This window comes from Rattus rattus, chromosome 7, assembly GCF_011064425.1.
Source record: "Rattus rattus isolate New Zealand chromosome 7, Rrattus_CSIRO_v1, whole genome shotgun sequence".
Classification (NCBI taxonomy): domain Eukaryota; kingdom Metazoa; phylum Chordata; class Mammalia; order Rodentia; family Muridae; genus Rattus; species Rattus rattus.
The window spans coordinates 64836613-64850220 of NC_046160.1; the positions used below are offsets into that span (position 1 = coordinate 64836613).

General features: G+C 38.8%; 1 protein-coding gene across 1 annotated transcript in view; it reads left to right on the forward strand.

The window, feature by feature from the left end:
* The window catches only part of Scfd1 (sec1 family domain containing 1), a 75450-nt gene that overhangs the window by 26166 nt on the left and 35676 nt on the right, over positions 1 to 13608 (forward strand). Inside the window, exons 10-13 of the mRNA XM_032907710.1 lie at positions 18 to 117; positions 10954 to 11093; positions 12741 to 12831; positions 13480 to 13553. Coding sequence (XP_032763601.1) covers positions 18 to 117; positions 10954 to 11093; positions 12741 to 12831; positions 13480 to 13553 — 405 coding nt within the window. The remainder of the gene's footprint in view (positions 1 to 17; positions 118 to 10953; positions 11094 to 12740; positions 12832 to 13479; positions 13554 to 13608) is intronic.

Below are 13608 nucleotides of genomic sequence, written 5' to 3' on the forward strand. Positions count from 1 at the left end.
TTGGCATACATTTGCAGCTTCCAAAGGCCCTTATTAGTCCTTGTGGACAGAAACATTGACTTGGCAACGCCTTTGCACCATACGTGGACATACCAAGCGCTGGTACACGATGTCCTGGTAAGAGACGAGCCATAGCACTTCTTGGTGAAATGTGATAGATTCAGGAGTTTCCTTAATTTCAAACTGATCGTGGCTATAGACACAGAGTTAAGAGGAATAAAACTGAAAACTGTGGATAAAATAATAGTGATATAGATGCTCAAGAAGTTTGTAGTTGTGAGTTTATGGTCTTTAAATAAAGGGTAAATTAGTGGCATTATTGACAGTGATGGGAAGGAAGCAATGAAGGAAATAAGTAGTCATAGTTTTTCATGCTAAATAAGTAAAACTTAAAAATTGAAATCATTTCCCTTAGAGATCAAAACTAATTTCTTCCTTTTTCTCTAGGATTCAGATAAACTTCACTTAATGATAAAAAGGAAAACAGTACGAACAATATTTTCATATGTCACCTAATGTTTTCTGAAGTAATTTTAATTACATGCTTAAAAATTTGTATCTATGTCCATACTCATCAGCTAATGATTATTTTGTAATGTATGGAAATAAAGCACAGCCTGACCTTCAAAGGCAATGAAAAGAAAATATATGCATAAATAATTTCTTTCAAAATACTAGTAACATTATAATAGTCTCCATTTTATAGACAGAAAAACTGAGAAGCAAGAGAATTTTCTAAGCATAGTGGCTCTTTTTAGTAATCCCAGTACTCTGCAAGCTGTGACAGGAAGAGAACCTTGAGGTTCTCTTAGCTCAGGTGAGACCCTGCCTGAAAGAGTTAAAGAATCAGAACCTAGAACATGAGCTCTAAAACAAGCATGCTAGGTGACTGACTTCAGGATTATAGCGTATCACAAAGATTATATATAATGTCATGTGAAAAGGAAATAGAGGCACACAGCAGATAGCTATTTAACAGTGCATCTCTTTAAAACCAAGTAAAGCATTTCCTTAAGTGAATCACATTTAGGGCCACTAGAAGAAACTGTTAATTCTACATACATAGAATCCTATGCCAGCGACTCTGGGAAGAATGCCAAGGAAATACTAGTGCACATCCTTTCAGTACAGAAGCAAAAGGATCCAAAGAGTACAAAGCCCCAGCAATGAGCATGAAGGCTTAGCTAGGAGGCCAAATGAGAGGTGGAATGAATGAATGGATATTTTGGACCTAGGCTTCAGCAACGATAAAAAGACACAAGTACTGATGTCATCCTGAAGCTGCTTTCTAGGAAGAAGAGACAGGCAATAAACAAAGGAACAGAACCTTCAGAAGGTAGAAAAGTACTCTAGAATAAAATACTGGTGAACAGGACTGAGATTTTAAAACCAGACAGACCTCACTTGTAAAATGACAGGTAAGGAAGACGCAGAGGATTAATTATAATTATCAATTATAAATCATGCAGCCAACTGGGGACAGAGCACTGTAGGTAGAAAGGTGTGTTTGAAGGAGGACAGCATACTATCCACAGTGAGGTAGCGTGGGAGTCAGGGAGAAGGAAGCAAGGTACATAGGACGGAGGAAGCAGTATAGTACATGGACTCATGTTGACATGAGTGTGAGGCAGAGCGAAGGAAAGCACTTTCTTTTTTCCCTGACTATAGAGTTGGGGAAAGAGAGTGGTTTCTGGAAGCATATCGTGAGGTCCAGAAAAATGAGAGAAAATGCCACATTTTGTGAACCGGTGGGAATGGTCAATAAGACATTTACCGGTGCAGGAGATAAGGCTGCCCAGCAGGGAGCAGCAGTAAGCTATGTAGACCTAAGCATTAACATTTGGACCATTCTTTGTGGGGGTGGGGGGGCCCATGGACGTTCTAAGATATTTGACAATATACCTGACCTTGATCAATCCTCAAAGTTTCTTTTCACCACACCAAGTGTAGCCTGGAAAAAGATAGAGCGGGGAAATACTTGTCTGTGACGAGAACAGTTATTACTGACTAGTGAAGTGATTTCAAGACTGGAGTAGGTTTAGGAGGAGGGTAAGCCAGTTTGGAGACAGCAAAAGGAAGACAGACAGTCCCAGGTCCAGGGCTGTGTGAAAGTAAAAGAAAGTTATCTCATGCTGAAAAAGAGAACAAAACCAAAGGTGTTTAGAGAGAGATTCAAAATGGCTTTTCTCAATGTCTGAGTTTCAGAGATTATGACAGCAGGATTTTCAAATGGGAAATGAGATATGGTGGCGGGGGAGAGACATACAGAATGGGCATGTGGAGCATCTTAGCAGCCTCCAGTGATGCTCTATCAGACAGAAGCCCTCCAACTGTCAGGGGATCCAGGGGTGTAAGGGTCTGAGTGAAGGCATGCCATTTCAGGATCATCTCTCCTGTCTGTGATGCTGTGGAAGCTATCTAGAACACTGAGATATCTGGGGTCCGTCCTTCCTTCCTTCCTTCCTTCCTTCCTTCCTTCCTTCCTTCCTTCCTTCCTTCCTTCCTTCCTGTTTTTGTTGTTGTTGGTGGTGGTGGTTTGGTTTGGTTTTTGGTTTCTTTTGAGGCAGGGTTTTTCTGTAGTCCTGACTGTCCTCAAACTCAGAGATACACTTACCTCTGCTTAAAGGCATGTGCCACCACCACTGGGCTAGGATCCTTTCTAATTGCTACATTTGAAGCATTACTGGGCTCATTCTTGACTCTCCTAGATGTAGGAAATTGAAATACAAAATCCTGTAGGTATAGGAAGGAAGACATAAGCACATTATTTCAACAGAAAAAAATGAATGCTGAGTCCTTGTTGTCAGAAGACAGGAACATAAATCTAACCAAGGCTAACACTGGTCCCTTGTGATGAAGTCAGAGTAAGGGATGGAAATTGCATGCTACTCAGTAGACTCACTCATCTGTCACCCACTCTGTCAAGTTAGAACACGCTCTGTGTCATTCTTTAACTAGTAAGAGCTTAGGACAAAGCAAGCATGGTGGCTCCCAAGGTCACTTTAGAGCTAGAGGCAGAGAGGAGTAACTAGAGTTATAGTAAACCACACAAGGGTTCACAAACTTACTTCTGTTAATTTTAATGCCGTTTTAAAATTTTTATTCGTTGTTGAGTTTTGAGACAGATTCTCACGTCATAGCCAAGGTTGATCTGGGACTCACCTCACAGTTCCTCCTGCCATTGCTGCAGATTATAACTGTGCCATTAAAACTCAAGGATGGTTTTATTAATTTAAAAAGAAAACCTCTGGGAAATGTGGGTGGTAAAGTTTGACAGTGTACACAGAAGAGGAGAGGAGAGGAATTAGCCCTGCTGTGAGACTTAGGCTGTCACCAGCCACATGATGGGAGCCCATGTACCAGCCAAAGCTCCCAGGCACCTGCTGGTATCCACAGGGAGACAGAAATGGAAAAGTCAGAACTGAGAAAGGTAAGAGAACCCAGCAGATCTGAACACCAGCTTTAAGAGACCCTTACTTACTTTTTTTAAAGCTACTTTGGAATATTCAGTTTTCAGAAGTCTTTATAATTAATACCCTTTGTCTCCACAAGATGGAGTAAGACTTCTACTTTGGAAACAAGGTTGACTTTTTTTTTTTTTTTTTTAATGTCATTTGTGTTGGTCTGAAAAATCTAAACCATTGATAATTATTTCTGTGTTAGATCTTGGAAACAACTATGATACTTGAGACAGCTTTTCCTTGTCAGAATGGTTTTTAAATTAAATGGAAGAGGTACTTTCAGACAAAAACTTTACAAACACTCTTTCTCCCTTTGTGAAAATATAAAAGTAGTTAGGTTAGTCAGGGGCTTTCAGTGTGCTTCAGCCTTGGGTGGGCAGATGTGGCTGTCCACCGAGGGAGATGCTTGCCCTTGGTCAGCAGTGGGCAGGCTTCAGCTTGGTAGCTTTTCTTTTACTGAGCTTTATTTTCCAAATCTCAGAACTCTCCTGTGCCTTTTCTACACCACTGCTAGTCTTAATCCCTGTGCTGTTTCCCTTTAGGCTAATTGCCTAGTGACCGTTTTCTATCCCGGTTTGAGACACAGTCTTTCTGTGTAGCCCTGCTGGGGAACCCATGGCAGTCTTCCTGCTTCAGACTCCTAAGTGCTGGGATCCAGGCTTGAGGCACCATGCTTATCTCGTCACATTCTTTGTTGTTCTTCTCCCCACTTGCCGTCATTGACCAAAGGTTTATGGTTCTAAAGCAATACTTTATAATCAGTGTATTGCTATCTGCCAATGTAAATTTGGATTTTTTTCTAGTAGTCATGCTAAAAAGATGAAAAGCAGCAGATGAAATTTATTTTAATAATATTTAATAAGAATTTTAGCTCAATCAATTTATAACATTAATATTTTATAATTCCTCCTTTATAATATGGTTCAATTAATTCAGTGTTTTTATAATTAGATCACATCTCAGTTTAGAGTAGCTACATTCCAAGTATTTAATTGCTACTAATGGTAATAGAATTGAACAGTGTAGTTCTTAATCATAAGGCCCAAAATCTTTACCAGTTTTAATATTGGATAAAATATTAATTAAAGTTATCAAATATTGTCATTTTGCCAGCAATGTATCCATAGCATAGATTCCATCCAGTTTACAGATCCTAGGGTTATGAGGTACTTTCAGTAAGAGTGAGCAAGCTTTCCTGCTGACACAGGATTCCTTGGGTTCTGAACTAAATAAAATGGATCATGCTTACAGTCTAATCAACATTCAGATCTTTGGTGGTTCATTCCTGAGGTATTTGTGTTCCTTGCCCCATCTGTATGGTCAGGGGAGCTCTGTTCACATTCACACAGATATTCAGGATGATAAAACCATCTCAGTCCATACATTCATATCACTATGGCAAAGAAAAACATTGTGTTATATCCATTTAAGGCATATTTCAAGTAAAATCAAAATATAGGTTGTGGGTCAGCGGTAGAGTGTGCATTTTAGAACGAGTGAGATCTTGGCTTCACTTCCTAGCACCACAGCCTCTCGTGATGCAATCACTCAGCTTCCCTGATTTATGCATAAAAATTTATGCATACAGACTTCATGTGGACAGGGGAAATGCTTTAGTGGGTCCTTCATGAGGACCTGAGTTTGGATACTCAGCACCCACAAAAAAGCCCGCATGGCTGCATGTGTTTGGTGCTCAGAGATGCTCAGACAAATCCAGGGGCTTTTATTTCCACTTTTATTTCTATGTTTTGTCACAGAAATTGGGGTCATATTTTTTAAAGACTTTTCCCTACTTTCTGCATCTGGTTGATTGATTGTATTAATGGTACACTTTCACGTGTTTCTTCGTTCCACAATGTCCTGCATATTGCTAGAGATAAAAGTTTGATTTGCTTCAACTCTGTTAAGTTCACTTCATAACAGTTGGATAGTTTCTGCTTTATGGCATTGTCAGAAATGTAATGTTTGTCAGAGCTATAGTGATGACAAGTAGATTAAATCTGCGTCCATTGCAAAGTTCTCTGTGCATCTTTTCCTTACTGACACTGGTGATTGTTGTCCATGTTATAGGAATTGCTGATGGCAGATGGAGACTGTATAGTGTTAGCATTCCATCTAGTAAATAAATTTCCTTACTGACTACTTAACATGAATGTATAGTTGTCAGTTTGGAAAGTGAATGCATACCTTAGCAATCTGCAAAATAGTTAAAAGTGGTAGTTGTTTGGTTTTTATGAAATAATGGGTTTTTATATTTGAGATAATATCAAATAATTATAGTCATCCATTTTGATATTCACATTATGACATCTTTGTTTTATCATATTGACCAGGGAATCACCTTAATATGACCCCTATTAGTCTTCAATAGCTCCCTTGTTTTCAGTCATCAACATTTTTTCCTGGTACATTATGGCTGTTTTCTGTCTCAAGCCTATGATTCCTTTGGGTGACAAATAGCACTTAAAGAGCACTGTGCCATGTGCTGGGTCTGTTACTTCTACTGTTACTTCTTTGCTTGTAGACATTTTCAATAGTTAGAGAGACCACATCTTACAATGTTCCTCATTTTCTGAAAGTTAAGAATGTATTTTGTTATGACTTACCGTAGTAATATGAAAATTTTAACGTTGCATTAGGCAACCATTGGTTTTGTAAACAGTTTAAAATCATCAGTGTGGTCTAATTTTTCACTTTATTCTTGTGTGTTATAATCTTTGTTTTGTGTGATTTTTTTTTTTTGACATTTTGATTTCAGTCAAAGAAACCTTATATGACTTTTGTAAAACAAATTATTTGGATTTAAGTTATAAAACAACTTAAAATCTGAGAAATAACATAATTATAACTTAAGTTGTTAAAGAACTTAATATTCCTACATCATCGTGCTGATGTTATTTTGTCTGCTTATTCAAGAGTGTGGTTGTAGACATAGATTTATATAGTTTCATCTAAAAGCTTACTTCTTTATATGGATTTATTTATTCTGAGCTGACGTAAGGCATTTGGGCCTACTGTGTAACTTCAGGATCCTTTCCAATGTTGTGTGTAACATTTGCTACACCCACACTCTAAGCTTCGGGAAAGGACTGTGCTATAATCCCCTGCCCAGAGAATATTGGATCCGCAGATGAAAAACACAGACACACACAGTTGTTCAGTTTCAACTTCCTTGTTGTCTGAACTGCTGGGTGCCTCCAGTCTACCTCGGCCAGCGTGCCCTTCCCTAAATCTGCACTCAACTTCAGTTGCTCAGCCACCTTCAGTCCCAGCTCAACACTCCCAACCTGTAGAACAGCCTGTGGCTGCAGCCCAAGATCACACACGACTGCTTGGCTTTTCTCCCTCCCCAGCATGGAGAACTCTCTCTTCTCTCCTCGCATCTATCTGCCAGCTTGCTGTGGGGACCTGGAAATCCTGCCTTTTCCTTCCACCCAGCAATTCCTGTGGCATCTTTATTGATAGATGAAGAACCAGCTGAGAACAGGACCTTAGCATCAGAATCACCCCTACATGCCAACTTGGACGCTTTCTAAGCTCTGTAGGCATCGTGCTTCTTAGGATAGAAGATTGCTTAGTATTGTGCATAATTGAGTTCTCAGAAGTAGAGTGCAGTGCCCCAGCACTTTCCTGTCCCTCCGTTAAAGACATTGTCTCCCCAGTCACATAGTCTCTGGGGGGCGGCACCTCTACAAATGTGCAAACTGCCTTTTGTTTAGAACTTGTGTCTAAAACTTACCCTGATTGGGATTAGTTTTGGGAAAGACCTTTGAACTTGTTTTTTAGGTAATGCTTTAATTTAGCAAAGATCAGTATAAACTACTTTTGTAGTTGTTGCCATTAGACTGAAAACCTCATGTATCTATCTGTTGGTTCATTTTATGGAAATCATCTCTTTTCACTGCCTTTGGAGAAAATGACAAAACTTAGTCTTTATTTAACTAATAAATCTTGTCTGAAAGAAGTAAGTAAGACTTGCAGGAGAGTAGTTTGCCAACTCTGGATGCAAATTATTACCCTTTTTCCTATTTCCTTTCTCACTGATGGTACTGCAGGCCCCACAGTACTTAACTCTCAGATGAGCTTTGTGCTAGAAGAGTTGAGTCTCTAGGGTGATAAGACAGGGTGGAGCATTTCTTCTGTCTGGAATGCAGGGCCGGGATGGGGCAGATCCTTGGGAGGTGCAAGAACTCTAGGTGGTGCCTTGCATACATGTGCTGTGTCTGCTTCCATCGTTACCCAGAAGCCTGTGTTCTCACTTCCTGTATGTATGTGTCATTGGTTAATGTGAGGATCACTTAGTGGGAGTTACTGTCGCTAGTATGAAAACGTTGGTTGTTGACACTTTACCTTTGGCTAAGTACATATTCAATAAACTATCTGGTCAGTGGTTGCCATAACAGTATTTGAAATTGAAAGGTTATAAATTCTTGCCCAAATGAGAATTATTTATATTCTGCTTTGCTTGGTCATGTATGAATATACATCTTAGCTCAGAGTAAGTAGGTATCGTCTACTATTCTAAGTAATCCTGTTCTCTCACATTAGCTGTCTTTGGCTGTACAGATAGATTTGCCGTAGCTTGTGAGAAGAGAACAAGATTGCTGAAGGCACTGTTTTCTAGCACTTCCCTTTGGACTTTATTTATATCTGGTCATTTGAGGCACCATCGTCCAGCCTTTTCAATTGTCAGTGGCAACAGTGTAACTTCTATTGTGTTATAAACCACTTGTGTTGTTTTTTATTTGTGTCCAAATGTTTCTTTTATATGATTGAGCAGAGCACAAATTGTTCTAGCTTCCCAGTTTTTGAGATCAAAATTTATTTGCCTTTTATATAAACAGGGGGAATGTTCTTTCTGCTATTATGTTATTTCTCAGAACTCTTGGCATCTTTCATTCCTTGATCATTTTGTGTTTTGAGCACTGTCAATATTCAAATAATATGCTCTCCTATTTTTAGAGCAGCACTTTTCTAACAAGTTACTTGTATTTGAATGAGCTGTGTCATCACCATGGAAATAGTACTTCACTGGAAAGCTAGTTAATAAAGCTTAGCTGTTTAAAGATGTTTCTCTTCTGTGTCTTTGTTTTCATGGGTAACTTTTAAAAGCCAGGCTTCTCAGATACAACTCTCAGTGTCTATTCATTGTTTAAACTGCTTTCATGGTTGTGCTATTGTTTTTGGGGTTTTTTTTCTACTTTACTCCTGCATGGATAGCTTTTGTGCAAAGTGAAGATTAGATATTAAAATGAGATTCTGAGAAGAATTTAAACCAGTTACTAGTATACTTGAACTGTGATGCAGTTTTTAGAAATATATTAGTAGTTAAATATAACAGTTTATTCTTTTGTTTTGTTTTGTTTTGTTTTTTTGAGACAGGATTTCTATGTGTGCCCTCAGTATTCTAGAACTCCTAGACTAGACTAGCCTTGAACTCACAGAAAACCACCAGCCTCTGCTTCCTGAGTGCTAGGATTAAAAGCGTGTGCCACCACACTCAGCCAATAGTTTATTCTTCTTTGTCATACTGGACATTTATTGTCACTCTCGCTAGCCTTTATCTATACTAAAGAGCTTGATTCTGAATAGCTGTGCTGTGTGGTAAAGTTAGCACAGGGCCTCCAAAGAAATAGGGTCTCATCCTATTTCTGCCACATTATATAGATCCTTGGGCACCAAAGTCCACTCTTTATGGATTGCGCATATCTTCTGTGAAATGCAAGTTGTACTACTTTTTCTAACGGTTATGGTAAGGATAACTAATGGATGCAGTCCCAAGAATAATAGTGCCCTCTCCACACAAGCAAGCTCTTGAATGGTAATGCACTTCATGTAGCAGTAAGAGAAGGCTGCTTCATTGGCTCTGTGATTCATTTGAGAGAAAGTAGAACTGTCTCTCTAGTCTAGCAGTTTAGGCATCTGTATATTTACATTTTTTTTATATAGAAAGGAAACGATGCTTTAGTAAATTGGTAAAGGATCAGTTTATGTCCTAACAAGTAAGAAAGTATACTCTTAAGGATCCCAAGTCAGCACTCTTGACCTTGCTTCATCTAAAATGACTAAATTGTGCTGATTGCTCAAACCTAGAATAACTGGTAATACCTGTCTTAGAGTTTTACTGCTATGAACAGACACCATGACCAAAGCAACTCTTATAAGGGCAACATTTAATTGGGGCTGGCTTACAGGTTCAGAGGTTCTGTCCATTATCATCAAGGCAGCGTCCGGGCAGGCATGGTATAGGTGAAGCTGAGAGTTCTACATCTTCATCTGAAGACTGCTAGTGGAAGACTGGCTTCCAGACAGCTAGGGTGAGGGTCTTATAGCCTACACCCACAGTGACACACCTACTCCAACAGGGCCACACCTACTCATGCCACTCCCTGGGCCCAACATATACAAACCATCACAATACCTCAGAACCAAGATGATTGTATCATAGTTACATCTGATAATTTCCTTTTCTTGCTCAGCATTCTGTTTATCACTGTCAAACAGCCATGCTTTATCTTACCCCTCATCCCCAGCCCAAGGGAAGGTTTTATTTGACTCATGCTTTGAGGGGATAAAGGAAAGAGTATTTAGGCAGGAAAGGTCACAGGACGAGTTCCTGTCCAGTCATTTGCTTGCTGTATCATGTCAGCATTTAGGAAACAAGGAACTGGAGCTGTGACCCAGGCGGACCAACTTCCTTGAGCATCTTCTCCTCATTCCCAAAACGTTTTGCACCACTAGCTGAGGAGCAAGCGTTCAGGCATGCAGACTTGGGGGACATTTTACATCAAACCATGTCTTATCTCTTAACTTACTCTTCTTGAACAAAGTCGATCCTAAAGTGTGAAAGAAACCACGGGCATAGTGAGAAAAAGGGAAAAAGAATAGAAGAGGTTTACTTTATTTTTACCTATTCTTTGTGTTTGGGTTTTGAGAAAGAAAAAAATAAAACAAAACAAAGCAATTAAATTAAGCCTCAGCCTCACATGAGTAAAATTAGCCAAGCAGAGATGGTTAGCCACTGCCAGTCTGACCACGCTTAGGATTTATGTGAACAGAGATGCTGTTAGTCTTGTGTTTTAACCTTTTAAAAATAATCATAAGTATTGAAAAACATAACCATCATCATAAAAACATAATCAAAGAGGAGGGAATGCTCTGGAGTGTGTTAGTAAATGATAAAGGAGATACAGTGTGTGCACTTGCAATATAATAAAAGTGTTGTATGCAAAGAAATGTATATTTTTCTAGGAGGAACAGAATGATTTTCTGCGTGTGTGTATATTTGAAATGTTAATTACTTTCATTAAAATTCAGCACACTGAAAGCACACTTACGAATAGTGGTGGGTTGGATGGCACCTGTTCAGCGTTAGTCTGTATTGTGCTTGGAAATACTAGAAAGGCAGCAAAACTGATTGTTGTCCTTGTCTAGGAAGTGTGGCTCTTAAACTGAGAAAACAGTTATTTTAAACAAGTTTGCTGTTCCCTAGGATTTCCACTTAAACAGAGTAAATTTGGAAGAATCTACAGGAGTGGAAAATTCTCCAACTGGTGCTAGACCAAAGAGGAAAAACAAGAAGTCTTACGATTTAACTCCAGTTGATAAATTTTGGCAGAAACATAAAGGAAGGTAAATGAGAAAATATCAGTAATTAAAAAGTTTATCCTTGAAACAGAACTGAAATGCCGCCTGACCTAAGACGCAGCACAAAGGCCATTGAGCGACCCGTCAGCGACAGCTCTGATCAAGTCAGGCACAGATGAGTGTCAGTGTTGCTCCGGTTTTCCTGACTGCTCTCGCTTTATCTCTTCAGAAGCCCAACCTGCAGGTCGCACGATCTTTCTCACCTCTGTTGCCGGCTCCATGGGCCTGCCTTTCATTTAGTGTTTGATAGAAAAACTTTGGGGTCACATTTTTCCTTTTTGTTGCATGTTGTCCCTAATACAAACTCCATACTTTATATCTTGGGAGGCAGAACCTAAGTGTAAAGACCAGAGATTTATTCAGTCATCAGAAACAGTGAGGGAGAGGATCACAGTGTTTCTCCACATAATGTTGTAGATCAGTGTGGCCATCCCGTTGCTGTGTCCTGTTAAAGTACCTGATGGGGTCAGTAATTGTTGTAAAAATTATCTAGTCTCCAGAAAAATCATTCTAAACAAAGAAAAGGGGGGTTTTGTCTTTTGTTTCCTGTTTCCTTTTCCCTTCTTTTCTGTCTTTTTAATAAATAGCACCATGTTTTTCACTGATCTTTTGGAAGCATCTTAAATGTGTGTCTGCAAAGATACAGGTCTATCTTGTCCTTGATCTGGGTGCTTTGCAGCCTCATCCTTCCTTGTGCTTAAAGAGAAGTAGAGGATAGTACTTTAACATGCTAGGGGGGGCAATATTTATTTTTATATTTAGAACATAAAAAAATGAAAGCCATATGTCTGTAACAAAGATTTGGCTTCTCAGTGACAGTTGTTAATGTCTTTTTCTGATGTGGTAGCTTGAGATACTATTAAAATATTTTAAATAATATTCTTTACTTTGGAATTCAATGTCTACATTAACTTCTTTTTTTTTTAAGATTTATTTATTTAATGTATATGAACACACTGTTGTTGTCTCCAGGCACACCAGAAGGGGGCACTAGATTCCATTTCAGATGGTTGTGAGCCACCATGTGGTTGCTGGGAATTGAACTCAGGACCTCTGGAAGAGCAGTCAGTGCTCTTAACCGCTGAGCCATCTCTCCAGCCCTACATTAACTTCTGTAATAGTGGCATACATGAAATTACATATCATCAGAGAGGCATTAAGAGATGGTAGACGTGTTCTCTTTACCAGTAAAGATACTAAGAGTACTGAGTTAAGGATGCTATTTTTAAAAATGTTATCCTTATAGTCAAATGGTCCTCTGACATCTGCTAATTTTGGTGGTAATATTTAGTTAATGTTTAATATATTTGACTTAATTTGTATTCATTTGATTTTCAGTCATGTAAGTAAATAAAAATATTTTTGTTTAAGCAATATATAGTTGAAAAATGCAATCTCATTAATGAAAAGGCTTTTAGCTATAAAATTTGTTGAGACTTATGATTAGGACATATTTTAAATGATACAGTTTTATTTATGTTTGCTGTTTTATAACCATGTTATATGTAAATATATATTCAAAGCTATAAGTGTTTTTAAGACAAAAATCTTATATATGTATTTCAAAATACATGTAAAACATGGATCTTTTACTATCATGCTCATAGTTAATCTTGTACAATTTTGTTTCAGTCCATTCCCAGAAGTCGCAGAATCTGTCCAACAAGAACTAGAATCTTACAGAGCACAAGAAGATGAGGTCAAACGACTGAAGAGCATTATGGTAAGATCCTGTTTGCACCCCGAGAGTAAAGGTATAGGAAGGACATCTGCAGAGGTTTAACAAAAATGTTTACTTCATTTTCCTTCATAAAAGTTTAAGACCACTTACTATGTAATAACAACAACGTTATTGTCAACTTACTTAATGTTTGTTTTTGAGGAACTGTCTCACACTGTAGTGTAGGCTAGCCTCAGAGCCCTGGCAGTCCTGCCTAGGCCACCACACCCAGCTTAGGTTTTTTTCTTGTTTGTTTGTTTTAAATCTAAATATTAAGAAGGAATGGGATGTGGCTTGAAATAATACAAGTAATATGATTATTTGTATGAACATGTATCCCAAGATGGCTGTTTCTTCTGTAGTGTGGTCAGGTTTCAGCTGTAAGACTGAGTCCTGTGTCACCTGCAGGAAATGTCTGGCCATTTTTTGTTTGACAGTGCCAGCTGACCCTTTTCTTACTCTCCTGCTAACCTGGTAGCTACTAGAACCTTTTTTGTAGTTGTCAAATCGTGTGTGCTTGCCCCCTGAAGGATACTGTTTATGCTCGGTGACCCAGTTTATTACTGCTTATCGGCAATCTTGGGAATGTGCTGACTTTTCTGCTTGGGCCTGACAATTTTAGAGTTGCAAGAGCCTTTCATCCCTTCACAGGGCCTAGAAGGAGAGGACGAAGGAGCCATCAGCATGCTTTCTGATAACACTGCTAAGCTCACATCAGCTGTCAGGTGAGCACATAGTATGTTCCTTTGACGTCTTCTATTGATGGATCCACTTGGGAAG